At 38.5% G+C, this 13,345-nt stretch overlaps 1 protein-coding gene across 1 annotated transcript in view; it reads left to right on the forward strand.

The window, feature by feature from the left end:
* LOC127628557 (ubiquitin carboxyl-terminal hydrolase 21-like) overlaps positions 1–9,601 on the forward strand; it is a 22,874-nt gene extending 13,273 nt beyond the window's left edge. Inside the window, 8 exon segments of the mRNA XM_052105343.1 lie at positions 263–377; positions 895–1,169; positions 2,305–2,408; positions 2,506–2,592; positions 2,687–2,765; positions 7,588–7,695; positions 7,796–7,910; positions 8,332–9,601. Coding sequence (XP_051961303.1) covers positions 263–377; positions 895–1,169; positions 2,305–2,408; positions 2,506–2,592; positions 2,687–2,765; positions 7,588–7,695; positions 7,796–7,910; positions 8,332–8,422 — 974 coding nt within the window. The 3' untranslated portion in view covers positions 8,423–9,601.
* The last annotated feature ends 3,744 nt before the right edge of the window (positions 9,602–13,345 follow it).

A 13,345-nucleotide genomic window follows, 5' to 3' on the forward strand; every position in this document is an offset into this window, starting at 1 on the left:
AGTCTAAAATAAAAAATAAAATTTTTTTGATTGTTGACTTTTGCTAGTCTCTTTCTCAATCGGTGTGCAGACAAATTTTTTCATTTTTGGTTTTCGTTCCTTGGGCCGATTTTAGTTCCTGTTATTAACTGCTGTGACTGTTCTTTATTAGTTCATGATACGATTTTGCCAAGTTTTACCATTATATTAAACTTTAATGTTAAAATTTACAATTCAGTACAATGTAAAATGCATAATGTTTTTGTTAATTACTTTTTTGTAGAATTCTCTAATGTTTTGGCTGGCCTGTGGGAATGTGATGGCGGGGAAACCACAGTGAACCCTGGGAAGTTTTATCGTGTATTTAAAGAAGCGGTGCCTTACTTTAGTGGATATAGGTGTGTGCAATACTAATATATTTGTTATATTTTTATTCATTCATTACATTGTACACTGACAACGTTAAGATTGGTCTCTTATTAGCTCAATATTTTAAATATACTGTATGTTTGTGTATTAAAAATGCACTTAGTATTTTTTTTCTTATTACATTTTTATTTCTCCTAAAGAAAATAATAGTAATTTGAAACGCATGTTAAATCATGAGCTCTTACTTATGAAAGCTGTTTTATTCTACATGGAGAGGTTCCCCTCATGGGGCTGCCATGCTAGAATCACATGACCAGTCAAATACTACTCATTTTCCCTCATGGATTAAATGAGTGACAGCTGAATATTAAATTTCTTCAATGGCATCAGTAGCTAAAAACTATTGTGCCCCTAGGTGTCAAAGTAAGTCCAAGACAACATAAACAAAAAACTACTGAGTGCACCTTTAACTTTTGTCAATATTATTTGCAATTGCTATGTAGCATGTTATAATTAAATAATCAAGACTTTTTCTCACATATACAGTCAGCAAGATGCTCAGGAGTTCTTAAGATTCCTTCTGGACAGGCTACATACAGAAATTAACCGCCGATCATCCAAACGTCCTACAGTTATTGAAATGAAAGAACCAACATACTCACGATTCAGGTACTAAGAAGACACAGTGCCTGAGAGGAACAAACTCAAATTGAGTCATTCAGTACCTCCTAATCATTTATTTGATCTCTCCTGCAGGATTTCAGAGGAGGCTATTGCCATGTGGCAAAGACATCTTGACCGGGATGATAGTAAGATTGTAGGTAAGCATTAATGGATGGCTGCTGTGTTTAATCTTAAATGGTGTGCTTTGTTTAAACCATGGGGAAATCTTAAACCACCTACATCTCTAAGAGCTTAAAAAGATTTCAAGACAGTTGTTGAATTGTATAACTATTTAGTTACACCCCTATAAAGGTACACACTGAATCTCTTACTGCAGAATTCGCCAGAATTTGAACACATGTTGTTCACTGAATTCTGCACCATGTGTGTTTGCTTTTAATAACTGCATTTGAAAGGGATTGAAATGCAATGTGAATAATGTTGTTTAAATAAAAAATATCTTTTAAACAGTTTGAATTTATAATGCTTTCAGCTACTAAAAAGAGTACAGTCTCAGCTCTGTTTAAAATGTTATACCAAAAATACAGAATTTCCCCACAATCAGCACAGAAAATCTGAAAAAGTGTGCAGATTCTGTGTGGACCTGTGTTTTTTTTCTTTTTTAATTATTATTATCATTACTATTTTATTTGTATATGCTATACTATATCTTTTATATATTATACTAATATACCTCACAGTTTTTGTTTTCTTTTGGAAACCACTCTCCAGATTATAATGATGTTGAATATGGTTGTTTACATTTACATTTAGACATTTAGCAGAGCATTTTAGTTTATTTAGCACTCAGTAATCTTATTCCTGTTAAAAAAATATTTTTAAGAAATGTATTTACATTTTTAAAGCTATGTATAAATTCATGACGACTCACATGGTATGAAGACATAGCATTCAGACATTCATATCAACAACCTTATAAAATATGTTTTGTTCTACATGGAGAGGGTCCCCTCATGGGGGCAGCCATTTTAGAATCACATGACCAGCCAAATACTACTCGCTTTATCTCAGTAACCGCCCTATTATCTGACACTTTTACAAGTGAATTAACTTAATCATGGCTGACTGTGTGACTAACTACACTTTTAAGTCAGTGAATAAAACTCAAATTGTCAAAAGTGAATACCGGTGGCATATGACAGAACTGGTTGTTTGTGTTGCACCACTCGATGCCTGGTCCTAGCAGAGCATGATGTGTTGTCTTTGTTGCATACTATAAACTCATTGCCAATCTAAATTTGTGTTCAAATATCTTTCTCATCTATGTCACAGATCTATTTTCTGGTCAGCTGCGCAGCTCCTTGCACTGTTCTGTCTGCTCCCATTACTCCAACACCTTTGATGTGTTTTGTGACCTGTCACTCCCCATCCCGAAGGTGACATTCTCCATTCCATTTGCAGCTGCTTTGAAACAATATGTATTTAATTGTGTGTAGAGATTGTGTCATTTTTGTGTTGTTTTTTATGTTGCAGAAGAGTGATCATGGCCAAATTGTTAAACTTAGAGAGTGTCTTGACCTCTTCTCACAAGAGGAAAAACTTGATAAAGAAAACTCACCGGTAGGTGAATAGCATAGCCCATGTTTGTTTTCGGTTTGGTTTCATGTAAAATGGCTATTTAAATGGATACCTGTGGAAATTGTTTGTGTCCTAGATGTGTGAGCGGTGTAATCGTCACACTGAGGGCACAAAAAGACTAACCATACAAAGGTTCCCAAGAATACTCGTGATACGTATCCTTTTCGATTATACAGTGTATAATCACACTTATAATTAATTGTGGTGTTGAAGCTGTGAGAATAATGTTTGGGATCCACGCTGGTAATACAAGGGCTGAAGGTAGGGCCGTTTCTGAGCATATATAAGAGAAATCTTCTTGGAGGCCCCTGTAAAGATGACATACAAAATGGCTATTTACAAGGAATTTGTTTACTCAAATCCCCAGCTGCCTTTGATGCACCTACATATTTCAATATGGCACCTGAAAATAATGCAGACAAGACAAATTTGGATGGCTGACTCATCTACCGTTTGATTACCATCAGCTAGCTAACTAACTAACTAACTTACTGAAACAAAGATAGCATTGAGTCTGTGAGGTAATATTGGCTAGCTACACTATGTCCAATGTTATACCTTAGTTATATAGCTAGCATACATGTCTGAAACCATGTAGGCTACATTTGAAAAACAGGACAAAACTGAAAAATGTTTAGCTAACTAACTGTTGCAATTTAATGCATGACAACAAACAAACACCATCAAGCCAAGTAGCTGGCTTACATTTATTCCTTACCAGTGGTTTAGAGGAGTGGAGATTGCGTTTGTTGTGTACAGGGTTAAAAGCTCAGACAAATATTGGGGAACCAAACCATGCAAAGCCTTGTAGGTAAGCATAAGAATTTTAAAATCAACACGAAACATGACAGGGAGCCAGTGCAAGGATTCCAAGATAGGAGTGATGTGGTCACTTGCCCTGGCCCCTGTCAGGACACTGGCAGCCGAGTTTTGCACATATTGCAAGTTATTTAATGTTGATTTTGAGACTCCGGCAAGGAAAGCATTGCAATAGTCAATGCGAGAAAATATTGATCAGCTTTTCAGCCACCAAGAATGACAGCATAAGGCGCAGCCTTGCAATGTATCTAAGATGATAAAATTAAGTTTTAACAGTATTTTTTTTACATTATTATTGTATTATTGCCTTTATTGTCATTGCCTATAACAACGAAATTTAAATTGCCCTTCCCATGGTGGTAACACATAATATGACAAAACGACATCAATACATAAATACATTATAAGAAAGAACAGATAAAATGATAAAAATAGCTAAAATATAGTCATTAAAAATGCAGAGCAGTCTAAATGCTCATGAGTTCAGGTATTTTATAGCATTTGGATAAAAACTGTTCAAAAGTCTAGAGGTGCGACCCCGGAAGGATCTGTAGCGCCTTCCAGATGGCAGCAAAATAAAGAGGCCGTGACCTGGATGGGAACAGTCCTGAATTATATTTTTTGCCCGATGCATGCATCTGGTGTGATATATATCCACGAGTGAGGGGAGCTGTGTGTGAATAATATTTTGTGCTGATTTCCTAACTCTGTCCAGCGCTTTTTTATCAGCAGTGGTGCAGCTACTAAACCACACCAGAATATCGTGTGAGATAATACTTTGGACAGAACAGTTGTAAAAGGATAAAAGCAATTTCTGGGAGAGGTTAATTTTATTGAGTGACCTGAGAAAGTACAGTCGCTGCTGAGCTTTCTTCACAAGGGCTGTAGTGTTGGTTGCCCAAGTGATGTCCTGTGAAATGTATGTCCCAAGGAATTTGAAGTCCTCAACCCTCTCCACAATTTCTCCATTAATGTAGACGGGGGCAAGGTCAATTTTCTTCCTGTGGAAATCTACCACCACCTCTTTGGTCTTAGAGGCGTTGAGAGACAGGTTGTTAGTGGAGCACCAGGCGGAGAGTTTTTGGATTTCATTCCTGTAGGCAGACTCATCATTGTTGTGAATAAGTCCAACTACAGTGGTGTCATCTGCAAATTTGATAATAGTATTACTTTCATGACTGGGTTACAGTCGTGAGTGTATAAAATGTAAAGTAAGGGGCTCAACACACAACCCTGGGGTGCCCCAGTGCTGAGTGTGAGAACAGAGGAAAGTTGCGAGCCCAGACGAACTGACTGGGGACGGTCTGTGAGAATGTCATTGATCTATCTGCAGATGTTTGTGCTGATGCCCAGTCCATGTAGCTTGGACACCAGTCTTCCAGGAATGATACAATTAAACGCAGAACTAAAGTCCACAAACAACAGTCTTGCATAGGTGCCAGGATGTTCCAGGTGGGTCAGCACACAGTGCAGGGCTGTGTTGATGGCATCAGCGGTTGACCTGTTTGCTTTATAGGCAAACTGGTGCTGGTCCAGTGTGGGGGGGAAGGGAGGATGTTATATGTTTTAGCAGCAGTCTTTCAAAGCACTTCATAACAGTGGAAGTGAGAGCCACTGGTCTATAGTCATTGAAGCTACTCACAGCTGATTTTTTCGGGATCGGCACAATGATAGCAGATTTAAGGCACTTGGGAATGGAACAGGTAGACAGAGAGAGGTTAAAGATGGAAGTAAATACCCCAGCCAGCTGATCTGCACAGTCCCTCAACACTCTCCCAGGGATCCCGTCGGGCCCGGCAGCCTTCCTGGGGTTCACACCAAGAAATGCCCTCCTGACCTCCTCTTCTCTCAAGGAGAATGTCGGGGCATCTTCTTTGGGCAAGAGTATTATTGGTCCGGCCGATGTTGACTCAGTCCCATTCACCTCAAAGCGCGCAAAGAAGTGATTGAGCTCCTCGGCCAAATTGCTGCTGGTACTTGGGCTTGGGTCTTTTGAACCCTTGAAGTTCGTAAGGTGTTGTATTCCCTGCCAAAGGCGCCGTGGATCCCCTTCGTCAAAGTGCTCCTCTATCTTCCTCCTGTAGGCCACTTTTGCTTCCTTGATGCCTGTCTTTAATTTGGATCTGGCGGTGCTGTATAATTCCGTATCCCTGGACTTAAAGGCTTTATCACGGTTTTTCAGCAGCAGCTTGACCTCCCTGTTCATCCATGGTTTATTGTTTTGATAACATTTGACCTGTCTTTCAACAGTGACATTATCAATGCAGGTCTTAATGTAGTGCAAAACAGTGCAGGTGTAATCCTCAAGACTCTGCTGTGAGAAAAGTGCCCAGTCAGTGTGCTCAAAACAGTCTTGCAATTGTGGGATCGCACTAGCAGGCCACAGTTTGGTTAGTTTAACAGTATGCATGGATCTCTTAAACACAGGTCTGTACGCTGGTGTAAGAAAGAGGGTCAGATGGTCAGACTGCCCTAAATGGGGGTGAGATGAGACCTTATATGCCCCTCTGATATTACTATAGACATGATCCAGAGTATTATCACCTCTGGTTGGACATATTACATACTGATGAAATTTGGGAAGTACAGTACACAGGTTAGCATGATTAAAATCCCCTGCCACAATAAAGATTCCATCCGGGTGGGTGGATTGCAGTCTATTCATACTAGTTTGCAAGATATCCATAGCTGCATTAGCATTAGAGCTAGGTGGAATATAAACAGCCGTGATAAAAACAACAGTGAACTCACGCGGCAAGTAGAAGGGCCGGCATTTCAGTGTGACAAACTCCACGTCTGGTGAGCAGTGTCTTTCAGTCACTGTGGCATCGGTGCTCCAGCTGTTGTTAGAATAGATGCAGAGCCTCCCTCCTTTGCTCTTTCTGGAGTTGCCGGTTCTGTCGGCCCGGTGTGCTGTATGACCCGCTAGTATAATAGCTTCATCCGGAATCCCAGAGTGCAGCCACGTCTCTGTAATTACTACCAGCGAGCAGTCTTTAGCATAACTGTTTGCCTCGATGATCATTGCCAGCTCATCCATTTTGTTGCATAGCGATCTGGCATTGGACACAAAAAGGTTGGGCAGTGCGGGCCTGTGTGGTGCCCTCCTTAGACGGACTCTAATCCCGGCTGTACGACCTCGCTTCTGTCGTCGATCTCTGCGTCTATCTCCCGGGATAATAATCCACTTGCTCTCCACTGGTCGCGCGATCTCCGGTGCTAAGTATTCAAAGTTGTAAGTTTTGCTTAGAACTAATTCTCCATACAGTGTCCCAATCTTTAAAAGTTCCTGTCGATTAAATGTCCGGGTGTTTGTAGACACAGATGTAAACAAAACAAACAAAAATAACCACATAGGGAAGAGCAAAGCCGCTGCAGTACCTTGCGCCGCCATTTCTATCCTGTTGTAATGTGGATACAAACATACATGTGGATCAAATGACAAATTTGCATCAAATATAACACAGATTTTTCATTTTTCCTTTAGATACATTCTCCCTTCCCTCTCGGGCCACAAGGGGGCCCCCTATAACTATCTAACTGAGCCATGACAGCTGCCTCAGTCTTGCTCAAAGCTTTTTGGTATATTCTAAAATAAAATTAAAAATGTAAAAAAATGTTGGGCCCCAAGCAGATGCTTTCACCACTTATAGCTAGAAACGGCCCTGGCTGCAGGCTTGAACCCTATATTAAAAGGAGCGAGACACTTGATAAAGAGCGACAGTCACAAATTTTTTTTTCTTCTTTTTTTTTTCCACCCCAATTTGGAATGCCCATGTGCTCATGGTGTCCTCATGGGTGGCATAGCGATGATTCTCATTTGCCTCCACGTCTGAGACCGCCAATCCACGCATCTTATCACATGGTTGTTGAGCACATTACCTCGGAGACATAGTGTGTGTGGAGGCTTCATGCTATTCTCCACGGCATCCATGCACAACTCCCGCTGTGCCACACCGAGAGCGAGAACTACACATTATAACGACCACAAGGAATTTACCCAATGTGACTCTACCCTTCCTAGCAACAGGGCCAATTTGATTTCTTAGGAGATCTGGCTGGAACTAAGCTTTTTTTTTTTTCAGTTAAAATGTACTAGGCCTACTGGTTTTGCTAAAGGTCCATGCTTGTTAATATAGACTTAACTTGCCACCTCAGACTTAAATCGATTCACCACATCAAGGTACTCCATCTGTAAAAGCACAGTGTCTGTTTCCTTCCCTTTGATGGGGTTGGATCTGGGGCCATTTGGACCTGTTGATTGTGGTGAGTAGTTTAACTCTAGTGTATAATGACTCACAAATATACTTCAAGTTTTATTATTGGTTTTGAAGTGTATGCAATATGGCTCCATGTTTCTTTTCAGGTCCTGTGCTGTATGATCTGTATGCAGTGTGCAATCATTCAGGCACAGTAAATATGGGTCACTACACGGCTGCATGTCGAGAGGAGGAGGGCTGGTGCTACTACAATGACTCCTGGTGCGTGGAGCTTTAATCTGACCTCATCTAGGCAATAAAAGGATGATTGGTGTCATTGCATTACAGTTAAGTGTAATATTACAATAATCAGTGTGCTCTAGAGTTGCTAAGGGGAAATATGTTGGATTGGAAAATGTCAAATGTTGTATCATGTACTTTGAATTGAGTGGGAATCATTGACTTTAACAACCTATTTCTCAGCCAAACACATGAGATGCTGTAGTCTCCATTTTTTTTTCAGCCTAACACAAGACACAATAATGCCAATTTGCTCATATTAAAGATCATGTGAAATAACTTTATTGAATAAAAAAAACATATCTGTGCTCAGTGAGATTGGGAATTTTATAGTGAAGGATCAGCATTTAATTTCTACAGCAGATGACAGTGTTTGACCATTAATGCTGTGTTTCTCTCGCAGTGTAAACGCAATATCAGAGGAGAAGCTTCAGTCCAATCAGGCATATGTTCTCTTCTATGAGCTGAAAAGCTGCAGTATCAGCAGGAAATGAGTACCAAAGACACCAGTTTTTACAAACGACTTATCATTGTTTGGCAGACTTCATATGCCACTGAAAGAAATCAACTTTCACTTTGATAATTGGGCTATGTTGATTTTGAGAGAGTCCTAACAAGCAAGTATTGTAATTTTATTTCATTTGACCAATGTAATTTTTTTTTCTACTATTATCAATGTCTGTTTTTGATAAAATTGAGCTCAGAAACATATTTTTCAGCCATTGTGTTTTTAGACAACAAAAAACAAAGATCTGTAGAACTTGTTGTTTGCATCATGATTTGTTGTTTTTCTTATCCTCATTGCAATTAAAGTGTACATTTGGTTAATGTGGTTTAACTGAGAATGGGGAAAACAGAGATTAATTGAACATTAGTAGCCTACAATTGGTGGATATGGTCAAACTTTTGTCTGATTGTGTGAGCATGTGACTTTTATGTCTGGCATAATTTTTAACAGGCAAGTATTTTATATTTAACTCTGCAGAATTTGGCAGTCATTTCCACTATGCTGTATTTTACTTCAGGCATCCCGCATGCTGTGTAATACGCTTAGTTGATATTAGTTGAGCAAGTTAATATTTTATACATATGATCTGACTCTAGTTAGCTTATTTGCCCAATTATGTACATCAAAGAAACACTGATTGTTACAACAGGCCTGAGGTTGTCAAATAAGAGGGATTTTTATAGTAATATAATACAATCCTATTATCATAAATAAAATTAAAAAAAAGATATACACCATTACATACTCAATTAGAAATTGTAATACTTGTATGATCATATAAAATGTTTGTATGCATGTTACTGACGTTTAGAGCTCTATCCACGTGACTAATTTGAGCAAATAGCACTATCTGCTGGCCAAATATTATACTAAAAATCCTCTTCGCAAAAGGAACCCTCTGTCTAGATAAAGTCTCGCGATATTAGCATGCTACTTTAATACATAAGCTTGTTCGAGATGCCAAACGCCTCGCCTTGAAGGTAGACGAGAGTAGACGGCTGCAGTCTGGGGAGGATTGAAATAAAAGCTGTTAAGTCGGACATTTCTCACTTCTCGTAGTGGATCAGACATCTACGAGATCACAGGCAAATATCGCGGGATTCACGTTCATAAGCTGTTGCTGATAAAGTGGATAATTTCAGTTGCTTTAAAATGAAAATAAATATGACGGAAAAGACACTCAATATACCTGTTATTTGATTTAGCCATTAAGACGTGTATTTCTATCCATTTATATTTTAATAAAGACACGTATTTTACATTTTTCAGAAATATCCCATTCAAAGATTGCACTGTCAGAGTGTTGGGAATATTCACAGATAATGTATACACATAAAAACATGACATTAGAGATAACAAATAAAAAATAAAATAAAAAGCTTTTACAAGATAAAGAAACGTCACGGATTTTTAAGCCAACGAGCATTCATCTGTGTGGTCAGCCAGTCATTTCCCATCGTGCACAGCTCGGAAAACGCAGCATGCATTTTTGGCATGTATGTTACCATGACATCAGAGAGTCGGACAGATTTCTAACAGATATGCCCTTGCCGCTTATCACCCGTGATCGGTTCTGCGCAGAATTTGCTCATCTCGAATGAGCCTACTGTGTATATTATATTTATTTGGAATCCTACAGAAACCCAACACCTACTTTTAGCCCTAAACATAATACTAACTTTAATCCTATCCCTAAACCGAATCCTACCTTTAATCTTAGAAACTGCAAATGTGACTCTCACGAGACTTTCACAGCCTGAGGGTTCCTTTCAAAACACGACCCTCCCCAACTTTTGGTCAGAAATGTTTTAACCCGTTGCCAAGGTGCTCGGTCCAAGCTACTGCAAGAAGCAACGACACAATACTTGTATTGTGACCTTAGTAAAAACGAAAGCTTCTTCGGTATTTACTACCTGACAGACATCATTAGGCCTATCTGTTTAAAACAGGGTTTGAAGGACAACGACAATTGTGACTTATTTCATTTTTAACCCTCGTCCGGAGGATAAGAAAAGACTCGCGCGTAATACATGCAAACTAGTCGCTAGCCAAAGTTGTTAGGTTTAGAAAACATTTTACGTTGCACTAAAAACATTGGAGAGCAAAATTAATGTTGTTCCTTTCACGAAGTAACACTAGATCTATCAAATACAGCCATGTCTGTTCCTGTCGACATGAAATAGAAGAAAACATTTGATGATGAGGGAGTTTTGGTTGCTCGTGCACATTATGCAGAAGATCACGTACAGTACATCATTTGTTGTAGCTTAATCTCTTTATAGTATATAAAAGGCTCCACTTATGTGCCAATTTAAATGCATGGTAAACCTTTTTAACGTTGTACTCTTTTAAGTTATTTAGTATTTTATTTTGTCATCCATTTTTAGTATTAAGTGATGATTAGGACAGAAGCTGGCATGGGTGATTTGCCTGTCAAATGTTGGAAACCACAATCTGAATTTTGGTCTCAAAAACACTCTTGGCTTATTTGCGGTGTCGGTCGTTTATATACTTCTCAGCATATGCATTTAAGACCAGTTAATACTATGTAATGTGTCTGTAATGACAATTATGTGTTGTGTACATGGTGAAAATATTTGGACAATTTTCTTTGATACAGTTAAAGAAATAGTTCACCCAAAAATGAAAATTCTCTTATCATTTACTCTCATGTCATCCCAGATGTGTATGACTTTCTTTCTTCTGCAGAACGCAAATTAAGATATTTTGAAGAATATTTCAGCTCTGTTGGTCCATACAATGGTGACCAAAATTTTGAAGCTCCAAGAAGCATATAAAGGCAGTATAAAAGTTATCCATATGACTCCAGTTGTTAAATCCATATCTTCATGAGCAGTATTATAGGTGTGATGAGAAACAGATCAATATTTAAGTCCTTTTTTACTATAAATCTCCACCTTTGACCAGCCCCAACCAGTAGGTGGCAATGTGCATGAAGAATGCAAATCACCAATAAACAAAAGAACAAAAATAATGAAGTGAAAGTGAAGATTATTCAACAAAAGTATTGTTCTCCTTTTCACCCACACCTATCATATCACTTCTGAAGACATGGATTTAACTACTGGAGTCATGTGTGGATTACATTTATGCTGCCTTTATGAGGGTTTTGGAGCTTCAAAGTTCTGTTCACTATTCTCTTGCATTGTGATGACCTACAGAGCTGAAGCATTCTTAAAACATTTTTTTGTTTGTGTTCAGCAATAGAAGAAAGTCTGAGATGGCACAAGGGTGAGTAAATTATGAGAAACTTGAAATTTTTGGGTGAACTATTTATATGTTTTTATTTAAAAATACAATTTTAAATTAATCTAATGAAAACCTTTAGTATATTGAGATGTTCGGTGTTTCCCCAAAATGCATTCAGCAGCGCCGCACAACTTATGAGTGCCGCTGAGATTTCACAAGGTTCTTTAATATTCTTTACGCAAGGTACACTTGTTACTGCACGCTGTTATGGGGATGTTATGAAACGAAAGGCTCTTATATGTGAACGTTGGGAGCCGGCTCGCATATCAGAAGAGCCAAATCTATTTATAAAAATATAAAAAATTAAGATATGAATAATAAAAATATTTAAATTAATAGATTTAACTTATTGACAGAACAAAAAATAAATAAAATTATATAGGCCTAAATGCTCAAGCGCACACACATTCGTTCTGACTGTCTGCTCAGACTAACAGCCTCACCTATTGTTCCAGTCAATCATACACCCAGTGTCAGCCAATGAACCAAAGATGCGTGAGGGAGGGCGGAGCCAAATTATGTTGTTCAGATTGTATTCGTTTTGAATTGTTACATTTATATGCACTTTGCATAATCAAAGTCATGATTATGGGGAGATTATTAATCACAAGGTAGATTATGATTTCATTTAATAATTTAATTAGAATTTTTTTAACACCAATTATAGTCAAACTATCGCAAACTGTTTGAATTGAAAAAATACAAAAGCATTTTTTTAAAGAGCTGTTGGAGCCAATAGAGATGGCTCTTTTTGGTGAGGTGAGCCGAACAAGCCGGCTCACTGAAAAGAGCCGGAATGCCCATTACTAATCTGGAGCTCCATCTGACCTGTACAGGTATTTTCTCTGCCCTGTAGGTCAATTTTAATTAGTGTGTAACATTATGCATAATAATAATAATTTAGTAATACATATACCATAATATTAATAAGATGCATAATATGAAAATACATCCTATTAGTTTTCTATCTTTAATAAACATATTATATAAGCAAGGTACTCTGTTAAAAATGTTCAATGCATTTTTTCCAACATTAAACGGCCATTTAACTGGTAAGTATTGACTTTTACTCTTAAAGTGATAGTAATTCTGTCATCACTTGTAAACATTTATGATTTTCTATCTACCGTGGAACTCGAAAGGAGATTTTAGGTACAATGTATGGTTAAAAAAAAAATAGTTGTGTCATTGCATGGTGACTGGAAATGGAAGCTGAGCGTAGTTCTAGCGTGAAGACCAGCAGTTGTACATCATCACATCATTAGCTGGGTAATTCCTAGCCAATCGCACGTAAGCCAATGCTTTATAAGTCCGCTCACAATCTATCACATTGCTGTTTCGGTGTGCTAACACTGCAACCTCCACCTCCCCACCACCAGTTGAGCCCTGTCCCGCAGAGGGGTAGGCTCCTCGCCCCTGCCTCCTATCTCCGGCAGGACATGATGGTTCCGGGTACAACTCCCTCGGACTGCCGGACAGGGCCTACGCCAAAGAGAGAGACATTACCTCCCGTTTTACATCTAGCAAATAAATGGCATCTCAAACTTCACTCAAGCTTGCGTGTCTTCCCGATAGAACTACCATTCTGCTTACCATCTCCTTTTGTGTTCCACAGAATAGAAATTCATACAGGCTTGGG

The sequence above is a fragment of the Xyrauchen texanus genome, chromosome 35 (genome assembly GCF_025860055.1).
Source record: "Xyrauchen texanus isolate HMW12.3.18 chromosome 35, RBS_HiC_50CHRs, whole genome shotgun sequence".
NCBI lineage: Eukaryota > Metazoa > Chordata > Actinopteri > Cypriniformes > Catostomidae > Xyrauchen > Xyrauchen texanus.